We start from the raw sequence: 21641 nt of genomic DNA, 5'->3' as shown, positions 1-21641 counted from the left end.
ATATTATTTTTTATTTATTTGTATTGCATAGATGGCTGGACGAGCTCACAGCCCACCTGATGTTAAGTGGTTACCGTAGCCCATAGACATCTGCAACGTAAATGCCGCCACCCACCTTGAGATATGAGTCCTAAGGTCTTAATATAGTTACAACGGCTGCCCCACCCTTCAAATCGAAACGCGTTGCTGCTTCACGGCAGAAATAGGCGGGGTGGTGGTACCTACCTGTGCTGACTCACAAGAGGTCCTACCACCAGTATGCGATACCAGATATTGTAAGTTTTTTATATGCAGTTTTTTCATTTTTTTGTTTTCTTTCTCTTAATTTAATATTAGTTAACGATATTTTTATCTTAAGCACAAACGTTCTTAAGCAAGATGTTTTCACACCTAAAAGGGTGAATTTTTATAATGTATTATTTTATGTAAATGAATTCAATGTTTAAGTGTGCAGATTTTATCCAGTTGTGTGAACCTAATAAAAAAAAATAAAAAAATGCCTATATTGAATGTAGTCAAAATAACATAATTAAATCCATAACAATAAATTAATTTGATTCGGTGTAATGAACACAGCGATGAATATGTATGTGGCTAACGAAAGTGCACGCTAGTTCCGCGGTACGTACGTTGTATATCTGCGCGTTCACGCTTCGATTGGCTTGTCGGTTGGTTGTCTTTCGGCTCGGTTCGTGTACCACGTGTCGCGGCCGTGCTGTTTGGATTTATTTTCTACAACCGTGAAATATGTGGCGTACGATTTCCACTTTTGTTATTTTGTTCAGCACATCGATAGTTGTGGAACAAAATGGCATACCTATAAGCGCGGACAAAGCTATTCTCCGTGACCCATATACGGCGACCGTCCTCTTATGTAATGCGGTGGTCTACAAACCTTTTGCGGGGATCGAGCTATTTTCAGGTTTTCTAGTGCTGCATTTTGTCTCTTGAGTCTGAGCTGTGAAATAAAACACATTTGTGTTTTGTGTACTCTGTTGTAAATTTCAAAATGTCGAATGCAACAGTAAAAATGCGTTGAAACAAATTGATTTGCTAAATTACACTTTAGGCACTCGTTAGATTATTGGAATAGTAAGCTCGTAGAATCTACCGAATGGTGCCTGACAGACGTCTAAGTCGTGCCTAAGTCGTCGTGGCCTAAAAGGATAAGACGTCCGGTGCATTCGTGTTGAGCGATGCACCGGTGTTCGAATCCCGCAGGCGCCTAGGCGGGTACCAATTTTTCTAATGAAATACGTACTCAACAAACGTTCACGATTGACTTCCACGGTGAAGGAATAACATCGTGTAATAAAAATCAAATCCGCAAAATTATAATTTGCGTAATTACTGGTGGTAGAACCTCTTGTGAGTCCGCGCGGGTAGGTACCACCGCCTTGCCTATTTCTGCCGTGAAGCAGTAATGCGTTTCGGTTTGAAAGGTAGGGCAGCCGTTGTAACTATACTGAGACCTTAGAACTTATATCTTCAGGTGGGTGGCGCATTTACGTTGTAGATGACTATGGGCTCCAGTAACCACTTAACACCAGGTGGGCTGTGAGCTCGTCCACCCATATAAGCAATAAAAATAAATAAATAAAAAGACGAAAGAAATGATGTCTCGTTATCTTCGTGCGAGTACTAATGAACTTGTTTGTCTTCAGGTGCGGTCTTCACGCTGATTTCACGGAGCTGACGGCGTGCGTAGGCGGAGAACTGGACCGACACGAGGGCTCAGCCGTCCACCGGAGGTACTTCTACATAACACTGCTGAGGGAGCCAGTTGCTAGGTAATTATAGAATCTGCTTTTTTTCCCTCAATAGTGATAAAATGTTATTTTTGTCATAAAAATACTGTTTTATGATATACTAGCTTTTGCCCGCGACTCCGTCCGCGTGGAATAGTTACTTTGGAATAACGCTAAATTTTACTCCCCACTTCATTTACGTAAAAAGTGAAAATATTTTTGAAGAATGTTAAGGAGCTATTTAAACCCTTATTTTGAAACATTCTTTATTGGTTCTTCACTTGTTTTGGTCTTACCATGATGTTATATAGCCTTCCTCAATTAATGGGCTATCTAACACTGAAAGAATTTTTAAAATCGGACACTGAAGGAATTTTTAAAATCGGACCAGTAGTTTCTTAGATTAGCGCGTTCAAACAAACAATCTCTTCAGCTTTATAATATTAGTATAGATAGAAATGTCTTAGAAGACATATTTTCTGGCGTATTGTGACTCATGTCTAAGAAAGAAATTTACTGCAGTCTTATAATCTACTTTAAACTTAAAGTTCTTGTGTCTATTTAAATGAACTTGCCACAAAAGAGCCGATGACAAATTATTTACTCAGAGCAAAATTATTCATCTGGATTCGTAACCTGACATTTTGATGCTATATTCTCTCGTGAAAATGGCCGGTCCAACCCTATTACATCCTCCCTACTTCACTGTCAACGAATGTCACATTTTATATCAGTCCACTTAATTTGTTGAAATACTCTCTAAATCGCTCGTGAAATTGATATTTGGCACGATACAGGACGCACCGGCTTCAGCTATTACACCTGGCTATATTAAAAAGGCAAAGAGTTTGTTTGCGTTGTTAAGTGAATAGAAAAATCTCAATTTATCACAATTCCTTCAGTTTCGTTTCGTGTTGATATGGCATATATGGCGTATGGCATAGAATATCTATATGGCATAGAAAGCTATTAATCAGGAATTTTATAAATTAGTACATATGTACTCTGAATAGCTACTTCTTGCCTCGGCTAATTGAAGCCAATGACCTGCTACTACCACTGTTCCCTAGTAATAATATCTTAATATTTTATTCTTACACCAACTAATTTATATTTTAAATACTTGTTATATTTTATTCCTACTCCAACTTATTTATGTCTTAAATATTTGCTGATGGCTGCTTGTTTTTTTTTAACAAAGTCCTTTTTTTGTACGTTATAGGCAGAATGACGATACAAATAACCTTCCGTATTACGCTCACATTCTAAAGAGAATATATATAGAAAAAACATTAATATGACATCATCGTGAATTTAAAAAGATATCAACGTTTTGGAAGGAAATCAATCATAACTCTAAGCATTACGATACTATTCATAATGTCAGTCTGTAAATTGGAGTAAGCACGCGAGCCCGATTGGGGCACATAATTACACGTCATTTGACATATCGATAGAAACGCGTGTTTATTGATAATGAAAACAATATTTTACTCGCGCAGATGGTTATGCAAACAGAACCGTACATAAATACCTTTAGACTCAATCCCAATTGCATTGTCGCATGCCGGTTTCGTGGTCGTAGTGATTCGTGTGAATTCATCGTATCATTCCAAAAATGGGCATTAACCAAGCAATACGTAATGGCGTAAGGAGATTGGGCATCTTACTTCTGAACCGCGGACGCCTAGTGTATATTTTTGACACAATACAATGTTCCGGTGTTCCCCTATGTCTCTATTTTTTTTTAAATGGAATTTATGCCCCTACAGTATATAATATATAGGGATCATATAGGCGGTCTTGCTCGCAGCGGACCGATTATTCATGGAAATACTTGCATACATGTGGTCGCGATCCTCAGTAATAAGGGAACGCCAAAGTAGAAGAAAGAAGAAGCTACAGCTATATCCATACCATTTTGGTAATAGCGTATGTTTGAACGGATATGTTCCTGTATATTCCTCCTGACATCTTAAACTAGAGTCTTATCGTATTTCAGCAAACTAGATGTCATACGACCCTTTTTCAAACACCGCGATGTTTGAAAACATGACATGACGTCTCAACAAATCTATTAATGGTATATTAAGAATAACTACGTATTATATTCGTTTGACAGGTATTTGTCGGAGTATCGTCACGTGAAACGAGGAGCCACATGGAAGGGCTCCCGTCACTGGTGTCAAGGACGAACCGCCACAGGTAACACAATTTTTATCACAACAATTGTTAAGCTTAAAGACAATTAACAATAATTAAAGTACTATAATATTAAGGCAATGGTCAAGAGAATGGCTTGTATTGTATGGCGATAATCCTTCTCTACATTCTTCGACTACATTTACGCGCACTAGCAGTTTATTTTCTAAATTAAAATTAATTCTTCGAAGAAATTCTCTAGAAGGCTCGATATCAAAACATCATTAATATATACCAATAATCTATTAATCAATCTATGCTATCCCATTATTTTGTAACGAGAAAGTTATGAAGGAACTATTTCTGAAACAAATCCAGTAGACAAATTATTATGGGACTTATAACATCTGGCCAAATTTTGGGAAATATCGCAACAACAGAAGCTAGATAAACTATAATCGGGAAAACGTAATTAGGATAATTAATTACCAGCTATTAAAACTATATTATATATAGGGTATATTTTAGGGTATATTTTATTATTAAAAAAGTTGTGAAATTCGTTATTTTTTCTGTTTCAAGAAATACCATATTATTATATAAGCAGTGATATATATAATATATTAATGCGCAAATCTAACCCTCAGACACAGCCCACTGAGTTTCTCGCCGGATCTTCTCAGTGGGTCGCGTTTCCGATCCGGTGGTAGATTCTGCGAAGCACGGCTTTTGCTAGGGTTCGTGTTAGCAACGTCGTCAGGTTTGAGCCCCGTGAGCTCACCTACTAGTTAAGGTTACGCTGGAATAGCCTCTCAAGGCTACCAGCTTAGGTAGGAAAAAAAAAAGCGCAAGTTTAGTTGTTACTGGTTAAATAAATTCATTTTATGCTATATATTTATATGTTTATCTACTTTTTTCCTCGAACATAATTTACGCGGTTACGGCAATGTATCTTAAGTATGAAGAGAAAATTATTTCCTCGCTTAACCATATTTCTTTAGCTAGCCAACCATTCCTCGGAAATTGTTGGCGTATCTCGCAAAGCGCTGGAATCAAATTGCACTTGAAACGCTAAATAAACGTGCACTTCAACAATTTAGTGTCTGGGTTTAGACTACGTTAGTCTGTTCAGTGTAAAACTTGGAGGCCAATTGTTGTTTTGCATCTGCAGCAAATTCATTTGACACAAGTTTAATGATATTCTATGGCTTGCACTAATTTAACAGTGTCTGCACACGTCTCGTTTGTATACATTGCAACTACGAAATATCATATACTATTAAAATTTCCGTTTCCAGTGTTTATGACTTGGCATTTACGCACTCCTTCTCTTTGCCTGGTTTTGCCGATATATTTCGAAAAAAATAATTAAAAAAAATACCACTCGAACATATTTAATGTTTCAGCTTCAGATTAACTATTCACAAACCAGAAATACAGTTGATGCATTGTTTCAGCATTAAACAGTGAAAGTAGACGCGTGACTCGTAACGGTTAGCTCATTAACGAAACTTTGGCCGAAATCATTAACATTAATTACGTTTTTATTAAAACAACAAACATTGAATTTGTTTTACTATTTCGTCTGGCTTCTGTGTTGTTTTAATTGATCGATGCGGGTTTACTGAACTCTTTATAAAATTCAAGGTTAATTATGTGATGCTCTTGTCTGTCCATGACCGTCTGGTTTTTTAATTGTTATTCGCTAGAGTTGATTGTCTGTATTTGATACGGTTTTATTTTATTTTAGTTTCTCATAGTTACATAGATCATGTTTGATTGTAATCGTAAATTTAATAGAAAAATATGTATTGGAAGGAATAGTGTATGTCATTTATCGATAATTAAAACTTGGTCATGATGTATGCCAATCTTTTTCCGTAATTAGGTGGACTTGTTACTTATGGTAGAGGGTCTTGAGAACCTCACACTGTACCAATGCCCTGTCTATTTCTACCGCGAGAAATAAATAACAAAGTCAACACTAGATTTATCGATGAAGATTTTATAACTGAATGAACTGAAATATTTGCGTCTTTACCCACTGACCTGCAATAAAAATTTCTCGAGTAAATTCTCTCAAGTTATATGTACATCTAGTTACAAAGCTATCTATGTAGGCATCGTCATGAACAAAAGGTCAGTAACATCCATAAGCAGACTGGACCTAACTTGGGACTGGGACTTAAATATGGTTTTTACCAAAATGGGCACAACTACGGTTTGGTATATTTACGGTATTTTATTTTAGATTGGTTTGTTGGTCTGTGTTTTTCGTGTCAATGTCTTTGTAACAAGCTACCGATTGTGTTACGTAAGACTTCAGAAAAAATTCAAAACCTAATTGTCCGTTCCAAGAGTTGGTTAGCATGTCCACTGGTGTTAGGTCCTCTTGTGAGTCCGCGCGGGTAGGTACCACCATCCTGCCTATTTCTCCCGTGAAGCAGTAATGCGTTTCGGTTTGAAGGGTGGGGCAGCCTTTGTAACTATACTTGAGACCTTAGAACTTATATCTCAAGGTGGGTGGCGCATTTACGTTGTAGATGTCTATGGGCTCCAGTAACCACTTAACACCAGGTGGGCTGTGAGCTCGTCCACCCAACTAAGCAATAAAAAAGCGGATTCGGTATGTTTCTCTATATCTTCATTTCGAGGGTTAGAAGACGATGAATGAGCGTTTTGTAGTCCAGTAGAATATATAAGCGCAGAACGCAGTCTAGGTTTGACCTATATCATGTACTTATTGCATCAGCCAATGAATCGATGTTAGTTATTTTTAAAAAAGCTTTTGTCCACAGCTTACGAAGTCCCCTCGTGTTACATGGGCGACTCCTGGCGGGGCGTTACGCTTGAAGAGTTCATGTCCTGCCCTTGGAATTTAGCGAACAACCGCCAAACTCGAATGCTGGCGGACTTGGCTCTTGTTGGCTGCTACAACGGAACCCTGAGGCATAGAACGACCGACTCTGATCGAGTGCTACTCGCTTCTGCCAAGAGAAACTTGGCTGCAATGGCGTATTTTGGACTAACCGAATATCAAAAAGTAAGTAGTAAAAAGTACGTTTTCTAATAATAATAAATCAATTTTATATTTAGATGTTGGTAAAGTTTAGTGGTCCAACTATTTACTTTTTTAAATAAAATACGTAGGTAATAATAAAAAATAATATGAAAGTGTAAGTGATACATTAGTAGCATTATAACTAAATGGAGACCATAGAACTTATATCTCAAGGTGGGTGGTCCCAGTAACCACTTAATACCAGATGGGCTGTGAGCTCGTCCGTCCAACTCAGCAATAAAATAAAAAAATCTTATATAGTGTGATAATGAATATTCGTAGGTCTATTTAGTTTTATGACGATATCGACGAATCTGCAACACGATTTCTTCTGCGAAGCAGTTATGCGTTCCGGTGTAAATGGTAGAACAGGCTCGATACGACACAATACAGACTCTGATCTCTATACTCAAGGTGGTCAGCATTATTTACATTATGGTATTTAACTCCGGTAACCACAGATACAACAATATGATAGAAAAGTTTAAAAAAATCACAGCGGAATTTCACTACGTATAAAATAACAAATTTCAAAAAAAAAAAACTTATAGTTTGTACAGCATTCACGTTCTAAACAATTATTATTGATCGTTCCGTAAAAGTTGTGTAACATTTACTATGACTGTCAAAACATCTTTGCGAGATATTTATACTACTTCACTTATAACGTTGCCTTGTAGAACACTATTCGTTACGTCTAAAAGCGAAGCGATGGCTTCATCCCATTTTAGACCTGCGTTGTATGGTAAGTGTTCATAAAACTTGAGTAACACCGGTGTTTACGTCTCGACCGAGAAAGGAAGTCTCCGGCAACGTTAACGGCATTCTACGAGGTGTTTTAGTGAACTCTTTATTTCTAGTGAAATGTCGATACGAATCGGTAGTTGTGGAAGCGAACGCCATTTTTAATATTTACATTTAGTGTCCGTTGCTAGTGTATTAATATATTTAGGTTTTGTTCGCGGTTCCGTCTGCCTTAAATTTAGTAGTATCGAATTCCTTGTAGCGTTAAACTATCTGAAGTATATTTATTTAAACACAGAAAAAATCATCAAATATAGTCGAGTAGTTTTCATGCGATTCTCGACCTTATATACAATTAAATACACAAAAAAAATATTTAAATCGATTAATTGGAGTCAGTTACAACGAGCATCATATCTTTTTGTTATTATAATTAATATCAATGTATATATCGATCTGTCATAGAAATAATGTCAAGGGGACAATCAATACCACAATATTCGACCCATATACACAGTATTTAGCGAAACAAACACACAGGACATTTTTAAACATCGTACGAAGGACGTGAGGATCAAAATTTTCAGGAAAATATAGCAATCGTAATATTATACCGTGTTTGGTACTTAATAACGAAAAAACGGGAATTGGAACTCTTATATTAATTACATGCTAGAATATGAAATTTTATTTTTTGTACGTATTATGAAATGTGTTCTTTTTTAGAGAAATTTATGATTAGTATGTAGTTATTTATTTGAGATACCTTGCAAATTCTTCAAAACCAATATATTAATGCATGATGAAGATAAAATAAATAAAACTCAATTGTTGGGAAGACAGGGATAATTGAATGGAACTTAATTTTTAGTGTTGCCAACCAGTATGTGAACTACAGAAGGCCATGTCATAATCTTCGTTAACGGTATTGCGTCATTGCATCAATAATCTAAATCTACTTCGTTGGCTTTGATTTAATTGTTTTTATTTATTGACTTTGACCCAAATCTGGATTTCGCTTTTCATTATTTAAGGATAACATTTCGGTTTATTCATATTTTCTCTTCTTTTTTCCTACCTATGCTGATAGCCTTGAGAGGCTATTTCAGCTTCTCCTTGACGTGTAGGTGAGCTTATGGGCCTCAAACCGGGAGTGGTGCTAACACTGGCCCTAGCAAGAGCAGTGCTTTGCAGAATCTACCAGCGGGTCGGAAACACAACCCACTGAGAAGATCCGGCGAGAAACTCAGTGGGCAAAATTCATTAATCGCTTATGCCCAGGCTCACGACAAGCTACCGCCGGTAAAACTACACTCTTTCTTTGCATACGTTTTCCTGGTTATATTTCTCAGATACGTGTCATATGAAACTGGTGAAGAACAGTTATGTTTTATTTATGCTTTATCCCCATTAGCAATTCTGCTTCAAGTGCCGCGACCCCCCGACCGAGATAAGCGTCTATTATTTGCACTTAGTCGTCCTTTGTCGGCGAACCGGAGGCGCTAAGCTCATGTCGCTTTTTGTCTTCAATGAATATTCAGTTCTTATCTTGGTCGTAATGCGAGACTTTTGCTTGGGGATCTCTCTTCGGATACTTTCCTGTTCTTTCCGTTTGTTCGAGATTTGCATAATAATATATTATTCAAAACGGCTAATTCGTACCGTTGGAATTATTTTATTTGCAATTGCTCTTAGGAATAATTCCTCCTTCTGATATCTTTCATTTGGAGATGGTAAGTAATTATTTATTACAAAGAAGTCCGAATGGTCTTGTTGGGAGTTAATGAGTAAAAGTATTATCAGAAATGTGTATATAAAATTTCGTATTTTTGTTAGTTCCTATCGCGCTGCGTGTCGTTAAAGTTTTGTAGACCAACGTGTTTTGAAACCTCGAGTTATTAATTCTATATTTTAATATAATAGATAATTTAATCATCAATTGTTGTCATTTATTTTCCTTCAAACATAAACACTATAAAATTAAAAAAAAAACATACGTGATTCGATAAAAAAAAATTAAGGCGTGATTACGTGCCACTTAAGATATACAATAGGGATTCTTAGGCCCAATTTAATTGGTTTTAGTATTTCTAAAACTACATGAATAAAATATTACGATGAATTCAGTAAAAACCTTCAAAATTGAAATCAATTGAGACCCGCCACCGAATATGCCGAGCCAGTGTAAAATTTATTTCAAGAAGTTGTTGTGGTGGCATTTTTTTAGTTTTTTATTGCCGTATAGGCAGGCGGGCATACGGCCCACCTGATGGTGAGTGGTTACCGTCGCTCATGGACGTCAGCAATGCCAAGAGCAGAGCCAAGCTGTTGCCTACCGTTTAATACTCTCCACAAGCCTCGCTTGAAGGAGGACGTCATAGCGCTCGGGAAATACCGTGAAGGCACTGTAAATGACAAAAAAATATCTCTGGAAACGCACTGTGGATGAACCCAGTGGCTCCAGGTAGTGTGGATGAACTCTACTTCGGTGGCGGGCGGTGCGATGGTAAAAATTCAAACAATTCTTAGAATAGAACCACATCAAAACTGTTTATGTCGTATAAGACAACACAAATGACCATAAAATGGAGTACGTAGTCACTGAGTATTATAGTAGCATATTGCGATTGTCAAGAGGTAGTAGCTATTGGGTTTATTGTTAGTTCGCACGCGTGGATATGACCGTTGTGTATCACGTCTATAGGCTGAACGCACGTGTAGCCCTCTATCCATCTACAGCATTAAAAAAAACGATCGACTAAACAGCGCCTTCAATAACTAAAGTAAATTGTCTTCGTTTCGTGATCATACACAATAGTTTACGTTTCTGCTTGGCCAGCCCGAACGGGGGCTGTCACCGCCGGCGAGAACACATTGTGTGCACCGACATTGATTCCGATCAGATAAATCTTATACAATTTGTATCATACGGTCCGCTTGATCGTGACGCGTCACTGTCCTGACGAGGGTGTGTTCGTTCTACAAGAAAAACGGCTGAACTATCACTATACATTTTTTCCTTCTTATAATTGCTAAGAAAATATTGTTGCTCTGTGTCTTGGTGTTGTACCTAAAGATTACGTAAAAAAAAACTATCTGTAGTAAGATAAAAGAATTTACTAATTATTATAATACTCTAGCCGTACTCGCCCGCATCGCTAGGCATTTAAAATTAACATTATTATTTAATGTCATTATTATTAGGGAGTCCAACACTGATATAAATATTAGCCTATCCATTAAGTACATGTATTTTCTACATGGATGCCAAGTTTCAAGTCAATCGGATGCATGGTTCAGTAGTTATAACGGAACATCCATAAAAACAACTCTAGATTTATATATTAGTATAGATTATGCAGGTTATATATAAGTAAGTATAATTGTGTTAAAAAATATCAAGAGGCATTAAGTTTACATTAAGATAACGGTAGGCAGAGGTTTGGCTCTGCCCCAGGCATTGCTGAAGTCCATGGGCGACGGTAAACATTCACCATTAGGTGGGCCGTATAAAGGCATCCGCCTATAAAGGCATCTATCTATATATACCTAGTCAGGTCATAAATTCTGTCACATGTTTAATGTAAAATAATTGAAACAAGTTTATTCATTATGTAACCATTCATATACCAAAATGAACTTAACAAAACATAGATTCTTATGACACTAAAGTTTATTCAAAATGACCTCCGTGATTTTGAATACAGGCCTTCAATCTGCGCGGCCAGTCGTCTATCGCAGCACGAACGAGGTCCATGTCAATATCGACGGCTGCCTTAATCAAGGATGTCTTGAGTGACTCCAAATTGGGATGAGGCTTTGAGCACGCCTTTTCCTCCAAGTGTTGCCATATCTTGTAATCTAACGGATTCAAATCTGGACTGGAGGAGGGCCAGTCTTCGTGCCGGATGAAGTCGATTTCACGCGCCGCCAGCCAGTCTTGTGTGCTCTTCGCTCTATGAGCTGGCGCCGAATCTTGTTGGAATACCCAGTGCCTGTTATTGAACATGGTATGAAAAACAGGTTCCACAAGGTTCGTCAGGACTGTATTTTGATACACAACTGCATTCGTTTTTACACCTTTCTCACAAAAATGTACCTCTGTTAAGCCCCAATAAGAAACTCCCAACCATACCATGAGCGAGGATGGAAAATGACCTCGTTGGACACGCGGAATACGGTTGCTCGCTTCTTCACTACTGTGTGCGTACACCTTATCATTTTGTTTGTTGTAGCTCTCTTCTACGGTAAAAATTTTTTCATCCGAAAAAGAATTTCCCGATATTTTTTTCCCGCGTACCGCTTCAACAAAGCGCGGCATCTCTTCAGTCTCAGGTCCATTAGACGAGCATTCAAACGATGCCCTGTTTTTCTTCGATATGCCCGAAGCCCTAAGTCTTCATTTAACACCCTTTTCACCGTGGTTCTGCTTAACCCCATCTGAAGGGCCAACAGTTTCCGCTTACGTTTGGGATTTCTTTGAATTCGCGCCTTCACAGCTTTTATCACTGCTGGAGTCCTAACAGACCGAGGGCGACCACTTCTTGACCTGTCATCTACACTAGAGTCTTCATTGTATCGTTTGATGGTACGATAAACGAATCTTTTGGTTATATTAAAATTTTTCAGTATGTTAAAATTTTGAATTGACGCGTAACCGCAACGATGCAACGCAATAACTGCAACGCGGTCTTCTTTAAGCGTCCACTCCATATTTAAAAATGAGTAAAATTCTTAAAAGTATAAATTTTTATTTTCATGAACAATTCGAAATTCGAATTCAATAAACTTTTTTGTGGCCAGCATTCTAAAAGAAAAGTTTTTACTGTGTGACAATACTTATGACCTGACTAGTTATGTATAAAAATGAATTGCTGTTCGCTAGTCTCGCTAAAACTCGAGAACGGCTAGACCGATTTGGCTAATTTTGGTCTTAAATTATTTGTGGAAGTCCAGAGAAGGTTTAAAAGGATTAGATAAATATGAAAATGCTCGGAATTAAATAAAAATAACAACTTTGTTTTCCCTTTGATGTGTCCCCCGTCGGACGGATTCCTTTTGTTTGCTTTAAGTTTATTTTATACAAAAGTTTAGGTCTTTTATTTGTCGATTGAGGCGCTACGAAGTCTGCCGGGTCAAGTAGTACAAAATAAAGATTAAATTTATTAATACTGGTATGTTTGATTTTTATTTTTATGAATACGTTTTCTCTTGTGTCAGAAATCCCAGTACGTGTTCGAGGAAACGTTCAACCTATTGTTCGCTGTGCCGTTCACGCAACACAACGCGACCGTGTCCGGAGCGACGCTGGCGGCCCTCTCGCCAGCGCAGGTGGCCCGCATTCAGCAGCTGAACTCCTTAGACTTGGAGCTTTACGATTTCGCCAAGAACCTTATGTTTAAAAGGTAAGAATTTCTAAAGGCGTCACGAAGGTCTGATCCAAGCCGTCTTAAGTACCTATACTAGTGATCCCTCTGTAGTCGAAATTCGACTATTATTAATTGTAATTATAAGTTTGAACATTATTATGGTTCTATTGTTAAAGACTATTTATTATACTTCTATAATCACAGATTTCGCCAAGACAACACTTTAGACAAATATTAACAAAGACAAACAATATTTATTCTATTCTCAATTTGACTTTAGACTTTTTCCAATAGGAAAAGTTTGACATTAAACAATAGTGTGCATGCGTGTGTGTGTCAAATACATGGTAGTGTGTGTAATGTTTTCTTTATTGATTTAATTTATCTTTTATGCATTATTAAAAAAAAAGCATTGTGCACTTTTTCTGTATATTCTCTATAAGTGTGGGAAAATTTCATACTCTTTCGTCGGCGCAATTTTCGTAAAAAAGGATACAAAGTTTTTGCTTCACGTATTAATATATAAATACAGTACTCGACGTTAAATATTGCACATCGACTTTAGAAAGAGACAACCGTCAAATTTCGGCTTCGTAGAGCGTTATCTCTGTCGCACGAAGCTATGTATTGCAGGGTGTGTAATATTTATCGTCGAGTATAGTAAGTGATTTTTACTGCTAGTTCGTTCTCAAAATTCGATGTCTCGTTAGTGAAAGGAAACAAAACATTAAATTATTAATACGAAGGTTTTAAGTATGAATAAGAAAGTAAACTGTAGTATTTTAATCCGTTCAGGGTACATTAGAGTACAAAAGTGTTTGTCAATTCGAAAATTTTCTACGGGTATCATTGATGCCATAACGACAATTATACATGAAAACTCTGCATTCTTTAATTGTTTATATACGAATAAAATTAATTGTAAATGGATTGATTGCGTGAAAGACGACATGGGTAAGAGGACAGTGAGCGAAGAAATGGTATATGATAGAGGAGTATGGAAGGAGGAAACATGTTGCGCCGACCCCAGGTAACTGGGAGAAGGGCAGGATAATGACGATGATGATGCTGTCTGTAAACGCATTCTCTTTAAAAACGTATTAGCTTAGTAAAGCTCAGAAGTACGAAAAACGCCAATGAGCTGTGAGATAAAAATCGGTACATACCGGCTTCGCTATCCGATCGATTTCCATTGAACGAAAACGGTTTTAGCCCGTTTCGAAACGGATCAGCGACACCGAGACAATCAAAACGAACGGAGAATAGCGGAGTCGGCTCTCTCGTAACGTTTGATCAAATTATTACTGCAGTTTTGACTTTAGAAATAGCATTTTTATTAGAAAGCAAAGTTAAGTAAGCTAAGCTAAGAGAGAGAGAGAGAGAGAGTATTCTTTATTGTACACCAAAAAACAAATAAACAGTGCGATACATTAAACACAAAAAAGTACAAGTACCAATCCAGTGAAATACATATACATATATGTACACATACATATACACATACATACACACATTAATTTAAATTAAATTAAATAATTAATTAAATAATAAAAAACAGCGATTAAATCATAAAAGTAACTAGAGGTACCGCAGTAGTCGAAATTCGACTATAATTAATTGGAATTGTAAGTTTGTACATTATGATTGTATTTTATACTTCTATAATCACAAATTTCGCCAAGACTACACTATAAAAAATATTAACAAAGACAAACTATATTCTATTCTCAATTTGACAACAGACGTCAAGAACAAAAGTTTGATAATAAATAGTGTGTGCGTCAAATAGTGTGCTAGGTATGTAGTGTGTGTAATGTTTTCTTTATTGATTTAATGTATCTTTTATGCATTATTTTTAAAAAATATTAGCATTGTGCACTTCTTCTCTATATTCTCTATAAGTGTGGAAAATTTCAAACTCCTCCGTCCGCGCAATTTTCTTAAAAAGGGATACAAAGTTTTTCCTTCACGTATTAATATATAGATTTTAATTATGTATACGTGTTGCGAAAACCCAAGAAAATATTTTAGTTAATATTGTTATGACTGCGGTTAATATTGTTCTGATTTTTTTTTCTTATGTTTTTCAACGTAGTTCAGTGAATAAAATAACGTCTAACGTATGTAATATTTTTGCTACGTACCATCTGGCTTTGGAATGAGCTCCCCTCCACTGTGTTTCCCGAGCGCTATGACATGTCCTTCTACAAGGGAGGATTGTGGAGAGTATTAAATGGTAGGTGGCGGATCGGCTCTGTCCTTGGCGTTGCTGGAGTCCCTGGGCGACGGTAAGCACTTACCATCAGGTGCCTGCCTACAAGGTTAATAAAAAAATGTATTTACCTTTGGCGATTTTGCACTTGCATTTAAAATACAAAACTCATCCGAAAATACTACCGAAATAAATATAAAACTACGTGTAAATAGGAAGCTGCCAAAAAGTCGATTTTAGACTAAACTAACCATGGTACATACGTTTTATTATAAGATTTGGCTCATGCAGTAACAAAGGTCTGCGATAGTGCACATGTTGTCCATTGGGATTCTGCTGAGTTCACTAGTTTAAGTACTTCGACTTTATTGTACGGAAAGAAATCAGTTTCGAAATAAAATTGGCACAGAATAGTTCAAAAGAAGTGAAGAAGTGAATTGCGACTTAATTTTTGAAGTTTTTATTCAAAGAAATGCTCTTAGAGTAGCCATCTTAAATTATGATCTATGACATAGTTCACTTTTATAACTACAGGGACTTTTTGATGGGAACGCGAGGAGTGATGTTGTGTGATTTGTTTTATTTTGTCTATTTAGTGTTGTTTCAGGTTTAAATATGTAATAACGGTAGTTTATTAACTGTTTCATATCTGTGAAAATGCACAAGAGTGGGAAAATGAAACAAAGCCGCTAGACGTAATACAACCTCTCGGGATCCTCCAAAAACTCCACTGGAAAAATCTCAGTAAATGACCACCATTTTACTGAGATTATATTTCATCCCATATCATCTCATCTCATTTCATTTAATTTCATACCAGTTGATTGATGTCTCAAATTAATCATCTTCATTTCATTTCATTTCACTCCATATTATCATTTTTCATAAAATTAAGAATGTAAATTAAAATAAGACATGACTTAAAAGTCTTAGTTACCAGGTCATAAAATCCTTAAAAAAATATTATAACTACAGTTTTTGTGATATATTTTTATAGTACTAAAACTCAGTACTTTTAACTGTTACAGCCGTTGTGTATATTAGTGTCTGGTTTCCATAGCACAGGTGATCCAAACGATAACCGTGTGTGAGCTGTCCCCTTTTTATTTTAAAACAGATCTTGATTTTTTTACTACATTTGAGAACTACGTCTTGGCACTATCGATTCAATGAGCAATTACTCAAAAATTCATGAACGAATATGCAAGAAATGCAATCGAAAATACCACCATTGCATATGCAAGAAATGCAATCGAAAATACCACCATTGCATATGCAAGAAATGCAATCGAAAAGACCGCGTTTCGTTAATTGATTTTTACGCGCACATTCAAAGCGGCTCAATTGGATCAACGTTCCCAATCCTATTGGATTTGTGATAGTTCCACAGGGCGAGAGCCGTGCTACTTGGCGGAATAGACGTATCTTCTCCATGAATGTTAATCGAAATGAATACTGAAAACAAAATTTTACTTTGTGGCAGTTTCGTTGAGCGATAGAAAGGATTGCGAGAAGAAATAATTCAACAATCTGCGGTAATTACCCGAAAAGTATGAAAATAAGATAAGATAGCCTTTAAAATAAGATAAGATAAGATAGCCTTTATTAAAAATCTAATTTAAGGTACATTATTATTTATTTTAATAACGAAGTCACTAGTGCGATATATATGTAGATATTTAAAATTTTAAATATGTAACTGTATACTTATTATTTAGTTTTATTATTCGATACCGGATAGAACATTATGGAGAATTTTTTTTTTTTTTTAAATAATGTTACCGACTACTACCTTGTTTGGTACATTCCTTTAAATTTTTTTGAAAACCAATTGAATTAGTAAGACAAGGAGATTGTCTCGGAAATGAACCTCCCCCAGTTTAGGTTATCTACTGATAGTGAGACAGCCGACCGCAGTCATTGCAATTTATTTCATTCACCGATAATTTTCTGTTGGTCAAAATGTAACCTCGGGTTCGTTGTGGTTATTGCTAATCTACAAAATGGAGATCATCAAAATACCATTGAACTCAACAAAATGTTATCTAGATTCGGAGTGACGGAAAAATATTTTTTTTTGCATAAAAGAGATCGCTTTTCTTAGTACAAAGTCGAAAGAAATATTACTTTAATGTTTACATTATTGGTTTTTTTTAATCGAATTACAAAATCTAATTGTAACGTCACGCACCGACCGTACCACTAATGAGGCATTTTACAAGTGAGGGGTATTTCATTATATTATTACAAATAGTGAAATTTTTGTGACCTCGTCCCATACACTCGACCTCGGGGCTGTAAATAAATGTTGGAATAGATTGGGTTCCTAATCTATGGGCATATCAAGGGCGGTTTCTCCAACCGTTTTGCGGAAACTTTGAAAGGGCGCAATTCAGTTACCCTTTTCCTTATGACCCGTTACCGTTGAATATATTTCGGGTGTGTAAAAAGTCAATACTGTATCAAATAAATATCGATTAATGAGATCTTTCGTCATGGCCGAAACAAGAAAATCAAAATTTGGTATGATACTAATCTTGAACATGAAAACTTTTTGAGATGACTAGAGGTCCCGCAGTAGTCGAAATTCGACTATAATTAATTGGAATAGTAAGTTTGTACACTATTATGATTGTATTTTATACTTCTATAATCACAAATTTCGCCAAGACTACACTATAGAAAATATTAACAAAGACAAACATATATTTAATCTATTCTCAATTTGACCACAGACGTCAAGAACAAAAGTTTGACAATAAATAGTATGCATGCGTGTGTGCGTCAAATACATTTATATAGTGTGTGTAATGTTTTCTTTATTGATTTAATGTATCTTTTATGCATTATTTTAAAAACATATTAGCATTGTGCACTTCTTCTCTATATTCTCTATAAGTGTGGAAAATTTTATACTCCTCCGTCCGCGCAATTTTCGTAAAAAGGGATACAAAGTTTTTGCTTCACGTATTAATATATAGATATGTAAATATAGATGATAAAATGGCATTTAAAGTGAATGCACTCTTTCCCTGCTCATATGTACCTTCACGAATTCACATCGCGGATTTTGGTAGCATTAAAAATCGTTCTTCTTCTACCAGTGTAACTAATTAACGCAGAGTTAAAACGTTAATGAAATAAATAAAACCAATAAAATGTTGCATTTATAAATTATCCACTTTTTACGATAGCGAAGTGCCCAAATAATTAGAATAATGGCTATCAGAGAGCGATTTGGTTTTGCCACAGAAATGAGCAGGATAGCATGCTTGTGCGTTCCATACGCAGCCAGCCACAGGCCTAATAATAATATAGCATTATCATATTGTTCAAGCGTTTACTGTATTATTATGCCAAATTAGCAACGTCAACATGAATTGCGTTGAATTAACTACATTGTATTCAGTATCGTCAACAAACATGATATTACAGTGATATTGTGGTGTTCACGTAGTTACCCGTTGTTAATTGTTCATCGATGCTTGAATATAATATGCTTAGGGCTGATTGTGTAACAAACTATACGGTATATTGGAATACATTAATAGGAACAACAACAAGAATCGCGTACGTATGTGTACTAACATAATAACAATCTATTCTCAAATGTAATTTGCAATAAATGATACGTTCGCGCAAAGCCTAGTGGCTGATGTCAGTATATATGCTGATTTTTCGTATATCGGTATATTGGTGCGGGTGTCAACCCTATAGACATAAATAATAATAGGCCATGGTCGCGTCCCAAAATCTTGTGGTAGCCATATTGCTATTCCACTCAATAGTTCAAGTTAATAAAATCAGAGATATTATTAAGTGTTTCGTTGCGATATACCTGCTTATTGTATTAAAGTCTTGGCGTTCATTGAATTAGGTATGTGTCATCAAGTATAGTAATATAAATAAGATTTAAGCTAATGATGATGTTAAAGTGTCAGTTAGTGTATTGACAGCAAAATCATATGATATAATCTAAAATTCTTATCTTATTTTTTAAATATCTCTGTATCCCCATGAACAATATTGATTTTAATTTGTTTATAATAAAGGGTATATATAGTCGGTTATTAAAAACTTAATTTCATTACTGTCCTTGACCTTCGCTTAGTGGGCCGTGCAATGTATGGAGAGTGTCCATGTCCTTTAAGTAATATAGCGGACTAAGACCTAAGACTATCCCATTTGAAGGATTGGATATTTAGAAAACAATTGTTGTGTGACCCCATTTCTTGGAGGGGGGCGTAGGCATTGACAGTTGCTTGTCCATAGGCATTGGTAACAACCCGTACCAACCTGTATAATAAGATCGTCTGCATAGGCAGACTTGAATAGTCAAGCCAAAAGTAAAAACAATCAAACTGCATTGAATAACCTTATTTAAGTACATTTGTATGATACTAATAATTTTTTACACAGATTCGAAGCGCTAAAGAAACGAGACACTGACTTCGAGTACCGTTGGAGGCACCTCGGCGAAGTCTCCAGAAACGGGGTCACCGAGTTCGACTGGGACAGCAACCTGGAAGACGCCACCACAGAGAAGTACAGAGGCAAGTAGGGACGCTGCTCGGACACTAGTCATTTAATATTACGACGGTCAGCTTTATGCAGCTGTGTGGTTTAGAGATATAGGTGGAAACTCCAGTGAATTTTTAATGTAGGCAATTATAACGGCGCAGCTATTTTCAAATATAGCCAGTAGTAGTTTTACTTTCTCGAAATAGGAGAGACGAAAGTATCACACAACCATACAGCCTAATTTGTATTTGATTTTATTAAATATTAAGAGGCAGTACAAGGTTAGTACAAGGTCGGGCAGAGCCAAATTCACGCAACTATTTCACAATCATAGATTATAAAATCCAAAATATTGGTTTTTAAGGCTACCACAGATAACACGAATATTTTGAAAACTATAAATAAAATAACCAAGACAACGAAACTTCATCTTTTTTTTTTTCGATTAGAATCTGAACAATAAAATGTAGGTCTGTGTTCTTCGGTAGCGATATGTACACTGGATTTCCATCGTAATGTTTTGTAAATAAAACAATAAATGTATTCGTTAAGGATTCCCAGGACATTAACCAACATGATGTTTAAACTGTACATATAGTTAAATCGATTCTCCATCCACAGATGCATTTAATATGAAAATATTCAATCTACGCTTATTTTAAGTTACTTGTTTAAAAAAAAAGAATTGTTCTTTTTCCTTTAATTAAAAAAAAAAGTGAGAGTATTCATTACACCTCGGAATGAGTGGTCGTAAATGTTTACTGTGCAATTCGTATATTTTCAACGAATGAATGAAAAATGTTAATAAAAACATGGGTTAGAAGAGAATTAAGTAATATTTTATAGTGAAGGAAAATTGTTTTATTTTTGAAGGAATCATTGCTTTTCGTTTGCCTCAAGAATGTCTGTTTACAATCTGTGCTAGTTAATGTAAGGCTTTCTTCGGAATATCTTAATTATAATTACGTACCTGAATTAAAGGTTCTCTGAAGAAGTGTCCCAGAAATAATGGACCTGAGTTGGTTTTTTGATTCTATTCGTCCACCTGAACTGTAGACAATATTCTTATTTTTTTGATTCACAAAAAAAGTTTAATAATTGTAATACTATATTATTATAATATAACTATTTGGCAAAACACGTTTTGAGTGCCCATTTTCTAATTTGAACACTACCACACGCCGTACCACAGTCTATATCTAACTTCTTAATACTTAATTTAAAAAATAAGTCCATTGTTACAAAATATAGTGAATTCGCTTGGACTGTTATTTTTAAATACAGTTCAATAGCTTTTCCCCGCAGTAAGCAAAATTTGTTATTTACTTTATGTATGTCTCTTTCATGTCAAGCAAGAGTAGTGTAGTGAGCATGACAGAGACAATAATATATGACGGCGCACCGACCTCCGGAGAATTTTTGGAAAAGGTGACGTCAGATAAACTGACGCCACCAACTCCATCACAAGGCTCACTCATCGCAAACGAAACCAAATTATAGTTTAACACTATTTAATTACAACACTTCGCCTAGCACTTATATACACACTTAAAAATAACCTTAAAATAATGCAACAGTATGTACTCACAGAGCGTCTGGTCGCAGCCGAGGCGCAGCACAGAAAGAAAGTCTTTCCGTCTTGATTACAAGCCGCCACCCCGAAAACAAAAACGGTGGCTCCCTCTTGTCAAGTCGGAAATTACTTCAAATTCACAAATTATTAAAACGCAAACTCACTACATTTTCCAAACTTGATAGTTCGGTGGCTCCCTCTTGTCAAGACGGAAATTACTTCAAATTCACAAATTATTAAAACGCAAACTCACTACATTTTCCAAACTTGA

The 21641-nt window shown here is 36.0% G+C and overlaps 1 protein-coding gene across 1 annotated transcript in view; it reads left to right on the top strand.

The window, feature by feature from the left end:
* Positions 1 to 21641, top strand: part of LOC101737390 (heparan-sulfate 6-O-sulfotransferase 2) — a 129263-nt gene that overhangs the window by 64830 nt on the left and 42792 nt on the right. Inside the window, exons 4-8 of the mRNA XM_004924553.5 lie at positions 1665 to 1790; positions 3871 to 3953; positions 6689 to 6933; positions 12916 to 13100; positions 19696 to 19829. Coding sequence (XP_004924610.3) covers positions 1665 to 1790; positions 3871 to 3953; positions 6689 to 6933; positions 12916 to 13100; positions 19696 to 19829 — 773 coding nt within the window. The remainder of the gene's footprint in view (positions 1 to 1664; positions 1791 to 3870; positions 3954 to 6688; positions 6934 to 12915; positions 13101 to 19695; positions 19830 to 21641) is intronic.

This window comes from Bombyx mori, chromosome 15 (genome assembly GCF_030269925.1).
Source record: "Bombyx mori chromosome 15, ASM3026992v2".
NCBI classification, from domain to species: Eukaryota; Metazoa; Arthropoda; class Insecta; order Lepidoptera; family Bombycidae; genus Bombyx; species Bombyx mori.
Note: the sequence above shows the minus strand (reverse complement) of the source record. Positions and strands in the feature narration are given on the sequence as shown.